At 41.7% G+C, this 21,575-nt stretch overlaps 1 protein-coding gene across 3 annotated transcripts; it reads left to right on the forward strand.

Annotated features, from left to right (window-relative positions):
• The first annotated feature begins 1,927 nt into the window (after positions 1-1,927).
• On the forward strand, positions 1,928-20,318 carry LOC134573164 (ficolin-2-like). Of its 3 annotated transcripts, none has more exons than XM_063432699.1 (9): positions 1,928-2,042; positions 8,499-8,612; positions 9,810-9,854; positions 10,165-10,200; positions 13,035-13,070; positions 15,792-15,919; positions 16,521-16,650; positions 17,932-18,066; positions 20,062-20,318. In XM_063432699.1, the coding sequence occupies exons 1-9, from the start codon at positions 1,967-1,969 to the stop codon at positions 20,313-20,315; spliced, it is 954 nt and encodes a 317-aa protein (XP_063288769.1). In that variant the 5' UTR covers positions 1,928-1,966; the 3' UTR covers positions 20,316-20,318. The 3 variants fall into 3 exon arrangements, with proteins under 3 accessions (XP_063288769.1, XP_063288770.1, XP_063288771.1); XM_063432701.1 differs by having other exon boundaries at positions 1,966-2,042; positions 8,480-8,612; XM_063432700.1 differs by lacking the exon at positions 10,165-10,200.
• Positions 20,319-21,575: the final 1,257 nt, after the last annotated feature.

Genomic DNA, 21,575 nt, shown 5'->3' on the forward strand with positions numbered 1-21,575 from the left:
GTGTGTTTTATTGAAGCCCAGAATGGCTATTGGGCAAACTGGCAAATGAAAATCAAATAAGAAAAATGTTGAGGAGAGAGGCAAACAAGGAGAGAGATGGGGAGAGACATAAATACAGATGGGGAAGAGATAGGGGAAAGAGACACAACTTAGGAAAGGGGGAGACCTAAAGAAGATTTTTGCCTCACTCCTGAGAAGGGAGCATTGGAAACAGGCGCAAACCACAGACCCAAGCCCCTTCGCGAGGACTCCTTCCATCATCCTGCAATACACAACCTACTTGATAGGACTGATGGTCCAAGAGCCCTTAGATTCTAGATGAAGCTTGGCCCTCAACCACATACTACGGATGAGCCATGGAAATGCTTAAGTATACAAGCCTATGATTCTATTTTTAGGTTGCTATTTTTTTTTATATGACTTTATAGATACCCACTTATGTTTGCTTCATAAAAATAATAAAAGAATGCTTACTTTGTTTACACACATTAAACAACCATTGACCATTTCTTACAGTTGGAGCTTCAGGGTTCAACACCACATACTAATAGGGAAATGCTCTCTAACCTACCCCTAAAAATCACCCTTTTCCACATAGTGGCCATTAGGATCCTGTATAGAGGAACAGATAATCCACTATTGTAATGCCTCCCTAGGATTAAGGAAATTATAATCATTCCCAAACATATGTCACAATCAGATGATACCCACTAAGCTGATCTCTGCAGCCTATAACTTTTAACCTTATGTTACTCCCAACAATTGCCTGCATATGTCAAGTGGTATAGGGACCTGTATTTGAATCTCTCTACTAAAGAATGGCGTAAGATGTTAACCCTAACCTTTAAAAACGTTCAAAATGTCCAGATCCAATAAATTTATTTCAAACTCTTATACCAATGGTAGTTTAGCTAAACAGTGTTACAAAACATGTTCCCTTCCACATATGCAACATGATGGAGATGCAAGACAGCAAGGAGGTCCTATAAGTATATAAGTATATTTGGTGGGCATGTCCACTCATAATCCCATATTGGAGTGCAACCCAAAAGGAAATAGAGGGGATCTATTGGCTTGAGGCCTATTTAATTACTGGCAAGACTTGTGAGAGGAAAAACTTTTGTTTCAGAGGCCTCTGATTGGTTGACGTTTATAAAGGATTTTCACAGAGCATGCTTATCTATAAGGTGACCGTAGGCAGCTGCCTAGGACCCAGAGGTGGACAGGGGAACCATGAATTTGCTTGACTTTATTCACAATGTGAAGAATGAAGGGGTGGGCAAAAGTGATAACCCGTCTATTTGTGATTTTAATTCTTCTCTGCTTGCATTCTTTGAAGGCTCAATCTGTTTTTCTCAACCGGTTTGACTACTTACTCTGAGACGACATTATGGCATTTGTAACTACTACAACCATACAAAATGGTTATGTTTATTCTTGTTGACTTTTTTTGCAGATATGATAAGTAATCCAAAACTGCTACAGTTCTTAGTCTGAACCATATATGTCCTGCAACTGTTTTATATGACTACTACCACTTCTCTCTGGCTGAGCTAGGTAAAGGATATTAAACACCATCTGAATTGCCACATCTTGACAGACCATTCATTGAGTCATATTAATGTCAACACCGGGTGTCATGTTGAAGCTGAAACACTTGGCAAAATATTTGGCTTAATTAACGAGGGAGTCAGGTCTCTATTGACGTTCCTCTAATTTGTTTTCACATGCATTCCTTTCAATAAATTGAGTCCTAATATAGTTCCATAATATGCAAAGTCTGGGGTGTATGAGGAGTTTCTAACCAAGAAATATGAGAAAACTGAGCTATTTAGGAAGGACATGGTCTTTCATTGGGTTGCATTTTGTTTTCTTTGAGTTTTTTTTCCTAATAAAATACATCTGTGCTGCTCAAAAGGAACTCAAACCAACTCACAGCTAGAGGAGCCAATACTTCAAGGTCTTCATGAAGCAATATACATTGATCATATTGTGGCTGTTGCTGATGACCACGCTAACTAATGCTGAAGATGCATGTCCAGGTAAGTCATGGGCAATTGACACGGGAATTGGCAATTTCCATTAGATTATAAAACAGATATGTGCTAATCATCCTCGATGTGTTTTTTTAGCATTAAGTCCATGTAAAAACAAACAAACTTTGTTCATGTAGTTGAACAGTATAGTGAAGTAAACATAAAAAAAGCAAAACAAAAACAATATAATTACACCAAATCAAATCTAAAGCAAGGTTTAACAGAATGTTATTAATAACCCTTTATTGGACTTGGAAAAATATCTTGTCTAGGAATCAAATTCAGGGGTATCCTCTCTACTGAACACGGGAGTCACAGCTACCCTGAAGCAAAATACATCATAATATCTAATAGCCTCCAATATTATGAATGAATGTTATAATGTTCAGCTAGAAAATTACTGTTTCCCTGTAACAATGTTTATATTTAGTCTCCACTAATGAGTATGTTGGTGCAGATTATTATATGTGAGAAAGTTACAAAACTATCTTCTCTTCCAATACAAATGATTCCTACAAAAAATTAATGTCAGAATGGTTAGATACAGACACGTGGCTTGAGAATTACAGCTTCCCTGTAACAACGTTTCTATTTAGTATCCACTAGTGAATAAACAGATACAGATTATTCTAGGTAAGAAATTTACAAAAATGTCCCCCCTGCCCACAGCATCACTACAAGGAGTGTTTTACAGCTGTTCAGGCAGAGCACAGAGATCCGAATAGCCTCACTAGTGATCAGGGAGAGCATCCCACCAGTTCTCCTGCCCACAGTTAGGGAATGCTGGATGGACCTCTTAAATAAAAAAGAAAGAAATAGAACTCATATGTGTCTGTGTGATTGTGTATTATGTGTGCACAAGAATTTGTGTTTCAGAATGTGTGTGTCCGCGAGAACGTTTACATATGAGCGCATGAGAATGTGTATGTGTGAGAATGCATGTGTATATATTAGGTTTATTCACTAAACTACAACATTTTGCAAACTTAACCTAAATCGAAAAAAACTGAGGCAAAAATAGCTGATGCAGGAAACATTCTCCAACTCATCCATAGTTACAACTTGGCTGTTTTTGCCTTAATTTTTCCATGCAGATTTAATTTAGAGCTTAGTGAATAACCATGTATATCTTTTGCGGACACCGCAGGGATTGGGGTATCGCTCTCTCACACAGACATCGTGGATGCTAGGCAGTGTAGTCATTATATTTGTGTGAGAGCCACATTCAGGTGGGAGAAGAGTGTGAGAAATGTGAAGGGGGGGTGAAAAGATGTATCTGTGTTGACAAAAATTCTTGCATCGGCCCTGCTCCCTCTCCGTGCGACACACAATGCTTGTTTGAAGTATTCATATTATTCTAATGTTATGAACGGAGTGAGAGACAAAGAGAAACACACACAAACCACTAGTCAGCCAAGTTCAGAAGTTACCTTCTCCCCACATAACATACTGGTGGTTATACAGAAGAGTCAGATCTAACTCCAAGGGATGGGGGGGACTTGCTCCCCACTCATTTCCCAAATGCTTGCATTATCCTGCGTCTAATAATTGAATTAAGTGAGGCTTTCATAGTTAAATGAAATACTAGTTTTACTATATCTTCTATGCTAGATCTGTGCTCTTCTTCTGTTTATAATTTTGAATTACTGGAAAGCTGGTATGGAGGGAGAAGACATTTTTGAAAGTAGGGAGGTGTTATGGAGGCAACAGGGGAACAGGGGAGCCTGGAATCTGAATGGATTTATGGCTGGGAAAATAAAATAATGGCGGTGTCACAAGAAACAAGTTGGGAGGATGAGAGGTAGCAAATTAGATTTAAGGGATACTCGGTACAGAAGGAAAATGAGGTGTCCAGAACTGATGGTTAATGTGATATGAAAAAAGGAAGAGATAGTACATGAACTTACATTGGCAATGCTACAAAATGAAGACGAGACTGACTGAAGGATGGAAGCACATGGTTAGAAAGAAGGAGAGAGCTGATGAACTCCCATAAAGGGAAGGGTGCTTGGTAAGCAAATATATTATTGAAAGATGAGAAACTGAATTGAAGGGGGAACTGGTGGGAAAGCAAATGGACATGAAATGAAAGTAGGGACTAACGCAAAGAATGTTTAACTGTTAGAATGGAAGGGAAGTGTAGTCACACTATTAAGCATCAGGGAACAGACATAAAATACAGATCTAATCTACTGGTGTGATGAAGTGAAGTTATATTTAGGTACTCTTGAAAGGTCCCTTTTGAATTTGTCACACTATGCTCTCTTGTGTTTGGTCTTCCTCTAAGTACAGAGTTGTCAGAAAAGTACAATTTCAAGATTTGTTTTGTCAGTATAATTGTCATGATCTTGAGCAGGTCAGATAAGAGACTTATGCCAGGGTTGACTTCAGGTACTTTATTAGTAGTATTTTTAGACATATTATGAAACTTGAGGGAAACAGAATATAGGCAATATCCCACAAAACTGGATACTTGCCACAGAACAGGTTACTTGCAAATAATAAAGAATGTCTGTTATTTCCAGGTAGGGTTGTAACAAAGGCAGGTTGGCATCAAAGGCAAGCTGGTTACAGAGGCAGGCTGGTTTGAAGTATACGTAAGGGTGGAGCAGGTTATTGTTAGGAGCAGGTTTGAAGGTAAGTCTGGAGCAGGTTGGTATGGAGCAGGTTTGAAGGTAAGTCTGAAGCAGGTTCACAGAAGCCAGGATATGAAGTGTTTCAGGTAAATCACCAACTTCAATGTAAAGGCCATGAAGTTAGTTGGGTGTAGCCTTTTGTAGCTGAATTTGGAGGCCAATGCAACACCTTGTACTCTTTGTCATGTTCCTCAAACCATTGCTGAACAATTATTGCAGAGTGGCAGAATGCACTATCCTGTTGAAAGGGGCACTGCCATAAAGTAACACTATTGCCATGAAGGGGGGTAGGTGGTCTGCAACAATCTATAATTAGGTGCCACCTGTCAAAGATTTATCTTCCCCAGATAAACTACACACATGCACCCAGCCATCCACCTGTTCTAAATAAAAATGTGATTCGTCAGACCAGGCAACCTTCTTCTGTTGCTTCATGGTTTAGCACTTTCAGTGGTGGACAGGGGTCATCATGGACACTCTGACCACTCTGCAGCTACAAAGCCCCATATGCAGCAAACTCCAATTCACTGTGTTTTCTGACATCTTTCTATCATGGCCAGCATTAAATTTTTCAGCATAGCATTTTAAGCTTCTGTAGATCTAATGTGTGACCAGACCAGGCGGGTTAGGCTTTGCTCCCCAAGTGCATCAATGAGCCCTGGGCACCCATGACCTTGATGCCAATTCAACGGTTTTCCTCTCATGCTCTACTTTTGGTAGGTAATAGCCATAGCATATACCAGCAACACCACAATACTTGTTGTTTTGGAAATGTTCCGACCCAGTTGTCTAGCCATCGCTATTTGGCCCTTGTCAAAGTCACTCACCCATTTTTCCTGCTTCCAACATGTAAATTCCAGAACTGACTGTTCACTTGGTGCCTAATATATCCCACCTCTTGAAAGGTGCTGTGTTACTATATAATCAATGTTATTCACTTCACCTGACAGTGGTTTTAATGTTGTAAGTGATCAGTTTATACATCCACTTGGGAATCTGACCACTCATTCTAAAACCAAGAAAACATGGCCATAGAATTTGGGAATCATTTGGGAATACGCCTATTAATAACAGGAGTATAACAACACATCCAGAGAATCTGCTCCCTTTCCCATGGAATATCCTGAGACCCTGTTTATTCAACCGTTAATAATGATAATGTGCAATTTGCCTTGAGAGCAAGGAAGTCTGCTCATTCACCAGTTCACTCGGAGAATCTGCATCTTCTCAATAAATATGTTCCCATCTACAATTACGATCTTACCGTTTATCCTGATATTGCACTGTAAAATTGTGCGAACTCTAAACTGCAATGATATAGCCAGGAAGACCCATATGGCAGTACTGATTATTTTAACTTATTACTATGGTGTTTATGGTATTGGTGTTTATTAGCATTGTCCCACGACAAGAGGTTATTTCCAATTACTATGAAGCTGCTTCCTTAATATCTTATTCTGGCCAATTTAGTCACCACAGTCAGCACTCAGCAGCATTGCTAATTATGAGCTACTTACTCATTACTTATAGGAGTTAACAGGCAAAATATTTTTGGTGGAAATGAACATCTCACCACCAGGTTCTTGCTTTCTCTTTGAAGTGAGACCCCAAGGGATTGGAACCTGTCTGCATTTTATTATTATTGGTAATTAAATAATGCCAGCTTATTCCCCAGCGCTTTACAATAAAAGGGTAATTTACCGAACGAGACAATAACAAAATGTAACAGGAACAATAGATAGTTGAGGACCCTGCTCAAACGAGCTTACAGTCTAGAGGAGGTGGGGTATAAAAACACAATAGGAAGGGAATTGAGGGAGACAGTAAATAGACATGGTGGGAAAGTAGCAGAACTGGAGGTGAGAGTGGAGTGTGGCCCTATAGGAGAGAGCGAGAGGAAGGTTTGAGAGATAGAAGTTACTCCTGAAGGCCATAAGCATTCCTGAAAAGATGGGTTTTGAGGGACTTTTTAAAGGATTGAAGACTAGGGGAGAGTCTGACTGGGGTAGGCAGGCTGGTCCAAAGGAAAGGAGCCGCCCGTGAGAAGTCTTGCAGGCGTGAATTTGCAGTAAGGGTGCGAGCAGCAGACAGGAGAAGGTCACCAGTAGAGCGGAGAGACCGAGAGGGGGCATACCTATGAATCAGTGAAGAAATGTAAGAGGGGCTAGAGTTTGTTAGAACTTTATAGGTAAGGGTTAGTATTTTATATTGACATCTGTAGGTGACAGGAAGCCAGTGTAAGGATCAACAGAGGGGTGAGAAGTGAGAGGAGCGACAAGAGATAACGATCAGCCTGGCAGCAGCATTCACCACAGATTGTAGGGGGGCAGTATGGCTTCTGGGGAAACCAATTAGGAGAGAATTACAGTAATCGATGCGAGAGATTACTAGAGCGTAAACAAGCTCCTTGGCTGCAACTTGCGTAAGAAAAGGACGTATGCGGGCAATGTTTTTAAGTTGGAATCGACAGGTTTTAGCAGCAGACTGGACATGAGGTGCAAAGGTGAGGCCATGATCAAAAGTGACACCAAGACAGCGGGCTTGAAAGGATGGGGTGAGGCAGGTACCGTCAACCTGCAGGGAGAATGAAGGAGGAGGATCCGTGTTATGAGGAGGAAAAATAAGAAACTCAGTTTTAGAGAGATTGAGTTTCAGAAAGCAGGAGGACATCCAATTAGAGATAGAAAAAAGGCAATTGGTGACACGTTGTAGGACTGCAGGGGAGAGCTCAGGGGAGGAGAGATATATCTGGTTGTTGTCAGCGTACAGGTGGTAGTGGAATCCAAATGAATTAATAAGTTTGCAAAGAGAGGTAGTATAGAGAGAGAACAAAAGGGGACCAAGAACTGAACCTTGAGGTACTCCGACTGAGACAGCACTTGGAGAGGAGGTGCTGTTGGAAAAAGAGACACTAAAGGAGCATTGGGAGAGATAGGAGGGGAACCATGAGAGGACAGAGTCACAGAGGCCAAGAGATTGAAGAGTTAGGAGAAGCAGGCCGTGATCACCAGTGTCAAAGGCAGCAGAGAGGTCAAGAAGAATTAGTATGGAGTAGTGGCCTTTGGATTTGACTGTGATTAGGTCATTTGTAACTTTAATAAAAGCAGTCTCAGTACAGTGGAGAGGGCAAAATCCAGATTGAAGAGGATTGAGGAGGGAGTTGGAATTTAGGAAGTGAGTCATACGAGTAAAGAAGCTTTGAGGAAAAAGGAAGCAGGAATAAGGGACGATAGTTGGAAGTTGGAAACGGGTCTAGGGATGGCTTTTTTAGGATGGGTACAACAGTAGCATGATTAAGGGATGCAGGGACAACACCAGATGAAAGAGAGCAGTTTAGGATGTGTGTTAAGAATGGTACAAGACAAGGGGTGAGAGCTCTGATGGAATGGGAAGGTACTGGATCAAGCGGACAGGTGATGGGACGAGAGGAGAGGAGAAGCGCAGCCACCTCCTGTTCAGTAGCTAGAGTGAAGTCTTGGAGAGTAAGGGTGGTATGGTCCAAGTGAGGTTGAGATAGAGAGGTGAGCAGGGGGAAGAATTTATTCCTTAACTGTTTAATCTTGTCAGTAAAGTAACATGCAAAGCTATCAGCTGAAAGATTTGTTTGTGGGGTGTTCACAGCAGAGTGAATAAGTGAGTTAAAAGTATTAATGAGATGCCTAGGATTGCAGAAGCATGAACTAATGAGAAAATAAAAGTACGACTGTTTAGCAAGGGTGAGAGCTGCACTCTATGAGCGCAAGACAAATTTATAGTGTAGAAAGTCTGACAAGGTTGATCCTTCATTTTTTGTTATATCTTTTCAAGTCCTTGTGTCTGTTTCCAGAGGTAAAAGTTATTGGTGTTGGAGACTCTGACAAGCTGACTATACTCAGAGGATGTCCAGGTATCTCAGGACCTCCAGGAATGAAAGGTGATGCTGGACCACCGGGGAACAAAGGTAATTGTGCCAAATATTTAAATGAGCGTCAAAAGCTTAAGACTGTAATAAAACTCCAATATTGTTCATTGGTAAAATTATGTTGTGAACTTGAAAATGAATATAAAACGTTTTAATTCCTTCCATGTCAAGAACGCTTGTTCTGGTTGGTGGGAGCCTTTAAATTAACAAATAATGAAAAGTCAGCAATAGTACAGGTCAGCAAAAGTTCCCAAAGTGTTGGAATCATCATAGAAATAGTACATGTATTTTATTTTTTTTGTAAAGGGATCTGTAGTGAAAATAACTATAAAGTTGTTAGATGAAACATAAAGTATTTTAATTACATATTAACCAAATAACATTATGTTAAAGCACAGATTGTGCTTGCGAATTAGTGGTTTTACGCAATATTAGAAATAAATCATGTAGAGAGGGAGGATTTTTCTTTTAAAATCAAAATCTCAAATATTTCATATACTTTAACGGAACACTCCAAGCTCTATAATCACTATGGTGCACTTTAGTGGTTACGCTGCCAGTAATACCCTTGTAGTCAAAGTGTTTTAGAACAGTTTGACTTTTTCAAGTCCACAGGGTGTGGTTTCCCACCTCCTCTCTGTAGACAGGAGAAGTGGAAGCTCCTGCTTAGGAGCTTTTGTTAACTCTTCTGAGCTAAACCAGCAGTGCAGGGCGAGATCGTTGGCTAAGAGCAACAGCTGATCACTCAGCCAAGGAGATAAGCCCTTTACAGTCATGTTTAGCTCAGACAGAGAGCCTGCAGCTCTCTGAAGGCTGTAGTGGTGGCGGGAGCTGGCCTGAAGGACCAAAGGTAAGAAGTACAACCATTGCAATAAAACCCGAGAATATGAAAACTCTGAGAATGGAAAAAAACTCGATAGCTTGCCCTTTGGGTAGACCCCACTCAGGCATCAAAATAAGCTTTTTCTCACTTGTTCCATTACATAAAGAAACTATACCATTTGTATATCAGACTTATCCTACCAATAGGGGAAGTCCAGATCAGTAATGCCAGCATGTTCCCTCTGCACAAAAGATACAGAAATGCCAGATGATGGTTTTGCCTTCTAAAATGTTTTGGCTACATTTAGGTGGAACCAAGGCTCTCCTTTAAAATAATTTCTATAGTTTAATGTGTGTTGCTGATATATATATAAATGAATTTTGCTGGTATACTCATTATACATTTCTTTTCAGGGAGAGAAGGACTACCCGGGAAAGCTGGGCCTCAGGGACAAAAAGGTGGGAGACAAACTAAATTTGCGAGAAATGAGCATTGTTATATTGATTGAACACAATTTATATTCCCTTATTCCTAATGCAGTATCATGCACAATATAATTAGTTCAAAGTTCTCATTGTTCCACTTTCATCTACTGAAGACACAAGTTGTCCACCAGACCAATGGGCCCACCATAAATGCTAGCGAATTAGTGGTTTTACGCAATATTAGAAACAATTCATGGAGAGAGGGATGATTTTTGTTGGGAAATTTACCTTCAAATTGCAAATGTTCTGCCTAATCATACAAATACACTTTTCTTCGCAACAGGAGAACCTGGAGTCAACGGAATACAAGGAGAAAAGGGTGCGTTATAATGAAAGTATCTATCCAGGTGGACATCTCAGGCAAATTTGGGCAAACTCTACTGAGGACAATGCAGACTGCATTAGCAGCTTTTCTAAATAGTTTAATTCAGCTGTGTGTGAGGGGTGATGTGTGTATTTAGGGGTGCTGTGTGTGTGTGTGTGTGTGTAGGGTGCTGTGAGGCGTACTGTGTGTGAGGGGTGCGGTGTGTGTAATGGTGCTGTGCATGTAAGGGTGCTGAGTGTGAGGTGTGCTGTGTGTGTAAGACTTCTGTGCGTGAGGGGTGCTGTGTGTGTGTAAGAATGATGTGTTTGTGTGGGGTGCTGTGTATGTTTAAGGGTGCTGTGTATGTTAGGGGTGCTGAATGTGTTTGGGGTGCTGTGTGTGTTTAGGGTTCTGTGTGTTTTGGGTGCTGTGTGTGTTTAAGGGTGTTGTGTATGTGAGGGGTGCTGTGTGTGAGGTGTGCTGTGTGTGTAAGACTTCTGTGCATGAGGGGTGCTGTGTGTGTGTGTGTGTGTGTAGGGTGATGTCAGGCGTACTGTGTGTGAGGGGTGCTGTGTGTGTAATGGTGCTGTGCATGTAAGGGTGCTGAGTGTGAGGTGTGCTGTGTGTGTAAGACTTCTGTGTGTGAGGGGTGCTGTGTGTGTGTAAGAATGATGTGTTTGTGAGAGGTGCTGTGTATGTTTAAGGGTGCTGTGTATGTTAGGGGTGCTGAATGTGTTTGGGGTGCTGTGTGTGTTTAGGGTTCTGTGTGTTTTGGGTGCTGTGTGTGTTTAAGGGTGTTGTGTATGTGAGGGGTGCTGTGTGTGTGAAGGGTACTGTGTGTGTTGTGTGTGTAAGAGTGCTGTGTGTGTGAAGGCCGCTGTGTTTGTGTCGGGGCGCTGTGCGTGTGTGAAGGGTGCAGTGTGTGTGTGAAGGGTGCTGTGTGTGTAAGTGTGCTGTGTGTGAGGCATGCTGTGTGTGAGAGGTGTGTTGTGTGTGTGTAAGAGTGCTGTGTGTGTGAAGGATGCTGTGTGTGAGAGGGGTTCTGTGTGTGGGTAAGGGTGCTGTGTGGGTGAGAGGTGCTGTGTGTTCGTGAAGTGTGCTTTGTGTGTGAGGGGTGCTGTGTGTTTGTGGCGGGTGATGTATGTGTGTATGAGTGTTGTGTGTGTGTAAGGGATCCTGTGTGTTTGAAGGGTGCTGTGTGTGTGTGTGTGTGTGTAAGGTTGTTGTCTGTGTGAAGGGTGCTGTGTGTGTAAGGGTACTGTGTATGGGGGGTGTTGTGTGTGTGTGGGAAGAGTGTTCTGTGTGTGAGAGGTGCTTTGTGTGTGAGAGATGTAGTGTGTGTGTGAAAGGTGCTGTATGTGAAGGGTGCTGTGTGTGAGGGGTGCTGTGTGTGTGAGGGGTGCTGTGTATTTGAGGGGTGCTGTGTGTGTGTAAATGCGCTGTGTGTATGAAGGGTACATAGGGTCTATGTTGTGTGTGGGGGGTTATTAAAAAAAAGATTTATGCCGCCTCCTCCCCCTGTGTTTGTGTGTAAGGGTGCTGTGTGTGTGAGAGGTGTTGTTTGTGTGTAAGAGTGCTGTGTGTGTGATGGGTGCAGTGTGTGTTTGAGGCCCCTGTGTGTGTGAGGGGTGCTATGTGTGTATAGGGTTCTGTGTATTTGATGGGTGCTGTGTGTGTGTGTGTGAGGATACTGTGAGTGTGTGAGGGGTGCATAGGGTCTAATTAAAAAAAAGCTTTATGTCTCCCCTCCCTTCTTATTACCTGTGACCAGGGAAAGGGCAACATTACCTGGTGGTCCAGTGGTGGTGCATACACTTCAGCCTGCAGCTTCTGTGGCTGCAGGCTGACTTCAAATGCACACAATATATACACACTGACACACACTTAGACACAGTATGCACCCACTGCTATGCACACACTTAGAACAAGTATGCACATGGTTTACACACTCAACCAGACACACAAACACACAAACTGCCATACGCACAATGGCACAATACTACACACACAGTTAAACACAGTATGCACATGCGGGCACAAGGAAACACACAGCCTACAATGCCCAGTAGGCAGCGATGGCCGAGGCCAACGGGAAAGATCACAGGATCTTCCCATGCAAGGCAGGCACTCAGTAATTGCCGGCTTTAAGGAAGGAACTCAGTCCCTTCATGGGTCAAAGGAAATATCAAAGATCTTTCTCCCCAGGCCTTTGCACACACGGGCAGAGTGGAGCACAGACTATCTGGTTAGCACCTAAGGCTGGTGCAGTGAAAGTGAACCAGCCTCTCACTCAGTAATGCTGGAGTTTACAGGACCAACCACTGGAGGGTGCACTCATCCCACTGGACCACTAGGATGTCCCCTCCTCCCTTGGGCAAAGGTAACAAAAAGGGGGAGGGATATATATATATTTATTTTTAATAAGTATAAAGAGTAGCCCTGCTCGCACTCTTGAGCCTGCCCTCTGCCCCAGTCAATACCTCGCAATGTTGAGACATATGATTTAAGACAAAATAATAATAATTATTATTATTATGATATTTATAGAGCGCCGTCAAATTCCACAGCGCTTTACAATGGGTGGACGAACAGACATGTAGTTGTAACCAGACAAGTTGGACACACAGGAACAGAGGGGTCGAAGGCCCTGCTCAATGAGCTTACATGCTAGAGGGAGTGGGGTAAAATGACACAAAAAGGTAAGGATAGTATTAGACTAGTGACAGTTGCAGAAGAGGAATCAGTCAGGTGAATTCTAACGCAACACAATACCTGAAAGATATGCTTCTATTCAATATCTGTCCAATGAATAGAGTCCCTGACCTTTTTTTCATTTTTATTTCTAATAGGAGAGAAAGGAGCTGGCACACATGACTCTATATACGGTGCGTTAAAGTGTTTGAAGTCAGATAACTACTGTTGTGTTTTTGGAGCACTAAAAGGTTTAGGCATGAGAAATGCATTATGCATGCATTAATAATAAAATGGTGCTACACACTTTTAAACCTTTTAAAACACACACATTACCATGAAACCAAACATCTGAAAAAGTGGAAAACCAAAATATCACCACTATATTAGTGAATTATAGATTATTATTATTATTATTGCCATTTATATAGCGCCAACAGATTCCGTAGCGCTTTACAATATTGTGAGAGGGGATTTAACTATAAATAGGACAATTACAAATAAACTTACAGGAACAATAGGTTGAAGAGGACCCTGCTCAAACGAGCTTACATTCTATAGGAGGTAGGGTGTAAAACACATTAGGACAGGAATTTGCAATCAAATAAGGTGGGCTGCCCTTTAGGAGAGGGCAAGAGACAGGTATGTGAGGTAGGGGTTAGTCTTGGAGGCCATAAGCTTTCCTAAAGAGATGGGTTTTAAGGCACTTCTTAAAAGATGCAAGACTAGGGGAGAGTCTGATGGCGGTAGGCAGGCTATTCCATAGGAAGGGAGCCGCCCGCGAGAAGTCCTTCAAGCGCAAGTTGGCCGTACGGGTGCGGACAACGGACAGGAGGTGGTCACGGGCAGAGCAGAGAGACCGAGAAGGGACATACCTATGGATCTGTGAGGAGATATAAGAGGGGCTTTATAGGTGTGAGTTAGTACCTTGAATTGACTCCTATAGCATACAGGAAGACAATGTAAGGACTGGCAGAGGGGTGAGGTGTGAGAGAAACGATTAGAGAGGAAAATTAATCTAGCAGCAGCGTTCATTACGGACTGTAGGGGAGCAGTACGGCTATTGGGAAGACCAATCAGGAGAGGGTTACAATAATCCATGCGGGAAATTACTAGAGCATGGACAAGCTCCTTGGTAGTATCTGGTGCAAGAAAGGGGCGAATGCGGGCTATGTTTTTAAGATGGAATCTACAGGATTTAACAACTTGCTGGATGTGAGGCTCAAAGGTGAGACCAGAGTCAAGTATGACGCCAAGACAGCGCGCTTGCAAGGATGGACTGATGTTGGTACCACAAACTTGAAGGGAGAGCGAAAGAGGAGGATCAGTATTAGGAGGAGGAAAGACAAGGAGCTCAGTTTTTGAGAGATTGAGTTTCAGAAAGCAGGAGGACATCTAGTCAGAGATGGAAGAAAGGCAAGCAGTGACACGTTGCAGGACGGCAGGGGAGAGGTCCGGGGAGGAGAGATATAGCTGGGTGTCATCGGCGTACATGTGGTAGTGAAATCCAAAAGAGGTAATAAGTTTGCCAAGAGAGGCAGTATAAAGAGAAAATTGAAGGGGACCAAGGACGGAGCCTTGCGGGACTCCAACCAAGACAGGACGAGTGGAGGAGGTATCATTAGAAAAAGAGACACTGAATGAGCGTTGGGAGAGATAAGAGGAAAACCACGAGAGGACAGAGTCACAGAGACCAAGCGATTGAAGAGTTTGAAGAGTTTGAAGAAGGAGATCATGATCAACGGTGTCAAAGGCCGCTGAGAGGTCAAGAAGAATTAGTATGGAGTAGTGGCCTTTGGATTTAGCTGCGATTAGGTCGTTAGTAACTTTGATAAGGGCAGTCTCTGTAGAGTGGAGAGGGCGGAAGCCAGATTGAAGGGGGTCAAGGAGAGAGTTGGAATTGAGGAAATGAGACACACGGGTAAAGACAAGTCTTTCCAGCAGCTTTGAGGAAAAAGGGAGCAGGGATATGGGACGGTAGTTAGAGGGGGTGGACGGGTCGAGGGAATGGCGTTCCATTATGCGTTCCACATGACGTCATGTACGTCCTGCCTATTTGGGCTATCACCCATATCATCGGGCGGAATACATTATAATACTAAGTATCCACCAGAAACAGAGAAGTGTCATTATCATCAAACTTAGCTCAGAATCATATGTATATTATATTTCATAAATTATTCTTATCTTAATAAGTTGTAAATCTTAAAATTTTAACTTTCAGAGTTTTATACTTCTATTGAACGTTCCCCACTTGTGCCGGATAATTAAGTTAACAGGTTTGCAGAGCTGCTTTTATTGGCTGAGAGCTGAGAGTACTGACAGTCACTTAATGCACTTTTGTATCAAACTTGCTAAGTTCACTGAAGAGAAGACACCCACTAGGAGAAAACGAATTCAGCACAAATTACTCTAGAAGGGTTTCAGGGCACTCCTGACCCCATAACCACTACAGCTTGCTGCAGTGTTTATTTTTTCCGGAGGGTTTCTTTAATGAAACAATATAGCCTCTCCATACACGTAGTAATCACTGATTTAGAACTCGATGTAGGAAGATTTAAAATGCGTGCCCTGGCGCCCCTGACCAATGTAAGTAGTAAATCCATTTTAGAATAATTTGAATTCTTACCTGGGGCATTCCTTCCCGCTTCCACTACTGCTCAGTGAGAACTGGAAGACCTCTTTTCTGAATTAAGCCCAGCAGTGCAGAGAGGACTGGAGAGCTTTGCTCAGGAAAACTAACAGAAGATCCTGTGCAACAGCTTTTGGCTCTCACTGAGCAGTAATGGACACGAGGAGCAGAGCATGGCTGACTCCAGGTAAGAAGTAATCTGCTCTAAAATAGTCCGTCTTCTTAGAATGGGTTTAATAAGGCATTACTCTAAGTTGTATTAACTGCTTTTATTCCCCCCCAGCTGCCAGGAACTGCAAGGAGCTCCTAGATCAAGGCTTGGTGCTCAGTGACTGGTACACAATATATCCAGATGGTCAGAATCCCATGAAAGTGCTGTGTGACATGCACACTGATGGAGGGGGCTGGATAGTAAGTGTAGTCAATGATCAAATAAAAAAAATATAAAACATGTAAAAATAAAAAAAAAGAGCCTTCACCGCCATATTATTATGGCCTCTAAGTATAGACCATGCTCTCATCCATCACAATGCCCAAACCATCAAAAGAACAAACAAAAAAAAAACCCTGATCTTATCCCGACAGACTAACTCATATTGATTTGGAAAAAACTTCCACCCATTTAGAGAAAAACAAACAAACCTGTAGCTCCTTTGCTATACTCATTTCAGTTGGTCAATATTTAGAAAAAAAAGACCAGCATTCCATTTTCCAAAAATTCCCCCAAATTGTCAAATGTAAATAGCAGTTATATTTCTGTACACTGTTAATATGGCTGAGCATAAATTTAAGGATTCATTGCCAATAAAATACATCATGGTTCGCACTGAGCTTCATGTTCGTGTTAGTAAGTGTTTAAAATAATTTCTCAATTTACCAAAATAGCTCCATAAAAGATGTGTACAATTAGAAATGGTCTCTTGGGTTGCCAGAAGGAGCCAGATAGATGAATGGACAGCCGTAAACCGGAAATCAATAATCCGTCATTCTGACCCTCCTCTTGTTAACATAGGTTTTCCAGAGACGATGGGATGGATCAGTCGATTTTTTCCTTGACTGGAAATCTTACAAGACTGGCTTTGGTAGCCGATTGAATGAATTTTGGTTGGGGAATGATAATATTCACATGATAACCTCATCAGGTATGTTATCATTGACTCCATCTCCTCCTAATTGTTATATCCATGTTCGTGCAATACTCTGGCCTTTTTGCATCAATATCTTGAGATGGCTTGAAAAAGTACATTTTTATTAGCCCATTTGTCCTAAACTTGCCAGTCACCATCATGCACACTCCCTCTCTGATTGCTCCTAGCCAGACTGCTGAGGTCAACAAAGTGCACACAGCTCTTAAGCAGAGATACAAATATAACACTAAACCATTGTCTTGAAATCTATTCATAAAGAGGGCTATGCATAGGAGACGAGGTCATGCATTTAGACTGGAGGAAAAGAGATTTAGTTTAAAGCAAAGAAAAGGTTTTTTTCTACAGTTAGAACAACAAGGATGTGGAATTCTCTGCCTGAAGATGTAGTTTTATCAGAGATTGATTGCGTGAGGATGAGATTACCAATGTCACACACTTTGCCATTGGGTACTGGAACGGAGTGACTATTCACTGTTCATATCCGATACACTGGTAATGAAGCCAGCGTGTTATCTTTACAATGGTTTTGCACTCAGCTTTTATAGGTCCAGTTTTGTATCCCAAGTAGTGGAGAAGAGGCAGTTAAGAATGGTTGGGAAAGGTGTTATGTTACAGTTAGTGCGAACCCTATAATAATGTCGCCTCAATAATGATCTTAGTATGCATTGCCAATTCTTTACAATCTGCCCGTTAATGCTTTGCGCGCAGGACAGTTTTGGTAAAATATACTGGGTGGTCATGGTCAATGTGCATTGAGACTTTCATTGCAGCCATGCTCCGGATATGTAAGATTACAATATTAGTAGCCTGGACTTGACATGCTAGCACTATAAACATATATGCAAATAGAGGATTTAAATGGAAATTGTCATTTGCATGAATTGTAATAGGTTAACGCATCTCCTATATTTAAAAATATGCGTTTTGAGGTCTGGAAAATGAAATTAAATGTAGAAAGCCAAACCATTGTATTTACCTCCATCCTGGAACTGGGTGTCTCCATGTTGGTTCCCTGTCAATCAATGTTACAAACTCTGTTTTTGTTTGTTATTAAATATCGTATGTGCATTGTTTCCCCTTCTTTTCCATCAGTGTAATGTGTGCCCTGGATATGCCTGGGCTGAACTGTATTGAAAAGATGGAGCATTAAATGAAAAAAAAAAATGCTGGTATAATTTCCTGTGACCATTCCTGATTTAAACTGAAATAAAGTTCCTTTGCATTTTTTTCCTTTTAGTTTATGTTGCCTTGATCTGAACTGTCCTTTGTCTACAGATGTGTGGGAGCTGCGGGTTGATCTGCAGGACTTCGAGAATACAAAGCATTTTGCCAAATATGCATCATTTAAAATTTTGGGAGAGTCTGAGAAGTACGCATTAAAACTTGGAGCTTTCACCGAGGGCAATGCAGGTGAGAGATTCTAAATCACGAATGAGTTTCGCAAGGAAAGAGATCTGTGACGTCAAATGCATGTATCACTTGTCCCAGGCAAGACCAGTAACATGAACACACGTGGCAACATTCACAGATTGCCACCTTTATCTCAATATGGCATAATAATTTAAATTTTAAATGTAGTTTTTCTGGACCATTAGGAAATTAGTATTGCAGGATTTTACTAAAATGTTTGTAGAACAGCTTTAGCCACTTGCTTCCCATCAATGCAGGTATTGCTCTAAAAATAAAATTAAAAAAAAATTAGTAGAATTGTTAGATTAATATGACTTCAGACACACCATTGGCAGACTTTGAATCTACATTGGGGATAATAAAAAATGGAGTGTTATTGGTGCTACTGTAAATATAAATGCTGCTATATGACCCCCAGTGCTTAGTCACTCCACCCAGCACAAACATATAGATACACTCCACTCAGCATACACATATAGATACACAGACACACACTGACAGAAATGCAGAGACACATACACACATTGACACACACAGACACATGCATACAAGCAAACAAACAAACAAACACACAGATACATACTGACACACATGCAGGTACACAACATACAGAAACACATACACACAGACACACACACTGACACACATATTGATACACAGACACACTGAAACACACAGATACATACACTGACAAACATAACATTTGTACTGACACAGAGACACACACTGACAGGCATGCAGATACACAGACACACAGGAACAGACACTGACACACATGCAGATACAAATGAACACACATACAAATACACAGACACACTGACTCACATACAGATGTATAGACAAACAGATACACACTGACACACAGATACATAGATGCAGATATACACACAGTGACACACAAACAGACACACATGCTGGTCAAATTGTACACAGTTTTAGCCACCATCCTGTTTCCTACCCTTTTTCCTGGAATTAAGTTTGATCTGCTGGCTGAGGCAGTTGGGAGTAAGATGATTGCTCTCCCATTTCGCACCCCCTCCTCCTTTCTTCCACTCCCGTGCAGTTCAATGTCTGTAGCTGGGATGAAGTGTCAGGCTCTCCCAGCACTGTCAGTTACGCTGTTACAGAGCCACAGAACACGGCTGGGCCCCTGATGACACATGCCCTCTGGCTTTTGCCAAGTGCATGGGCCACCTGAAGGGTGCAGCCACACAACAGTACTTACACTGCTGTTTCTCTGTTCTGTTTGCACGTGGTCACTCCATTTAATTAAACTCATAACATACGTTACACCTGACAAAATCCCATGGTTCCATGTCAATTTTCCATATCAATTGCTGCATCCCTCTCTTTCCATGTAACTTGGTCTGTCACACCATTTCCATTTCACTTGCCTTTATTCTCCTACCTGACTCACTTGTCTCACTCATAGGTTTACTCTGGATTCAAACATACACAGACTCACATACAAGTACACACATGTGCAAACACACATTCAGAAATACACTCAACCAAACATATATCGATACACTCATAGTCACAAATACAGACACATACACAAGGACACACATACAGGTAAATACTGAGACACAGACATAGAGGCACAATGCCTGACCTACACAAATTCACACACAACTATACTCACATGTGCATGCGCATACACAGATGCATTGAGCATATAATTGAAATTAACAATTAAACAGTTACAGATAATTGTTAAATTCAGTTATATGACTGCAATCAAAGATATATGAAAAACTGACCAGACATCTGTACATTTCATGCCATTATAGCAAGGAAAAAAATAACTCAGTATGATAATTTATCCACGTCAACCACCTGGACCTGATATTGTTATATTTGCTGGTTTAGTCTACTATTTTGGTTTTAGTAAATATGCCTGGTAGAGTTTAGTGTTGATGTTTAATGATATGTACTGCATTTCTTATAAGGATTTTGGTAAATTTGACTAGCGTTTCTGTTCTGTTTTCTTAGGGGATTCCTTATCGTATCATAATAATATGAAGTTCTCCACTAAAGACAATGACAACGATCCAATTAAAAGTAACTGTGCACAACAGCAGAAAGGAGGCTGGTGGTATTCTAACTGTCATTACGCAAATCTAAATGGTCAATATTTCTTAGGACAGTATAGCGCTTCTTCAACTGGCATCGTCTGGAAAACAGGCAAAGGCTATAGCTACTCCTACAAATACTCTGAGATGAAAATCCGGCCTGTCAAAAAATAAAAAAAAAATAAGTTTGAGCTTGTTTGCAATAATAAAAAAATGGTGTGCAAAAAAAATGGTTGTAGCTCTCCACTGTAATGCAGTAATTGGACAGACCAACAAACAGTCAGCTCAACTTGCCAAAACTTTAATTTATAAAAATTTAAAACCACAAAGAACAGGAGCACAATGATTGATCAGCCGTATCTGGACCAAATATTAAATCATTTGGTCCATTGATGCAACAATATTAGGATATTATAAGGTGAAATAATAATACCTTATAATATCCTTAAAATAGTTTGCTATCAAATGCTCCTTAAAGTGATATAAACATAAAAAAATCTTTAAAGTGATATAGATATAAAAAAATCCTTAAAATGGTATACACCTAAAAACTTTTAAAGACATTTATACATAAAAATCTGTAAGGTCATGTATACCTCAAGAAACTTTATTCTTCTAAAGAATTAAAAAGATAACATTTCTACATTAAAATCTCCAGGGGCTAAAGTCCCCAATCTAAATGCCCACAAGGTGAAGAAACAAGACCTTCCAAGTGCAGGCTGAGACAACCTCCATCAGCCCAAAGTGGAGGGGGTGCAGGACCCATTGTAAGGCAGGATCTATTCAAAACAGGGTATCAGTCGCTTACCGCCCCTTAAGAAGGTATGTAGACCCCAGTCAAAAAGGTGATAGGAGGGCGGGGCCTGACCGCAGAGCTGAGAGGATGCTAGCCTCTGCAGCTCCTGCAACAATCACCAAATTAAACGGAAATTTATAACTAAAACGGAGATTAATCGAGACACAAAAGATAGCAAACAAGAGGTGACACCGAGAGGAACGAAATGACACCATTCAAGCAGCACTACGAATGCCACCCACACGACAAGCGCCAGAGGCCTACACACATGGCAGGCGCGGGAGGGACGGCTGCCTTCCCGCCACCACAACAAGCAGACTCTGAGGACATGGACCCTCGTTCCCCCCCTCTGGACTGGCAGGGGTTATCCCGGTCTGCCTTTATACAGAGAGCACTCACCTCCGAGAGGCTCCAGGGCGCAACTCCGACCAACGGAAACCACAAGGCACTACCAAGGTGGCCGAAGGCACTGCGGCCCACGTGGAGCAGCAGACCGATGACGACTGGGCAGCGGCCTTCCAAGCAAAATTTGACGCCGTGTGCCGGCGATTCTGGGATTGACTAGAAAGAAGGAGTCAACCTCCTGCACCGACAATAGTCAAAACGGCATCTCGGCACAAGGCACCCTCTTATACCAA

The sequence above is a fragment of the Pelobates fuscus genome, chromosome 9 (genome assembly GCF_036172605.1).
Source record: "Pelobates fuscus isolate aPelFus1 chromosome 9, aPelFus1.pri, whole genome shotgun sequence".
NCBI classification, from domain to species: Eukaryota; Metazoa; Chordata; class Amphibia; order Anura; family Pelobatidae; genus Pelobates; species Pelobates fuscus.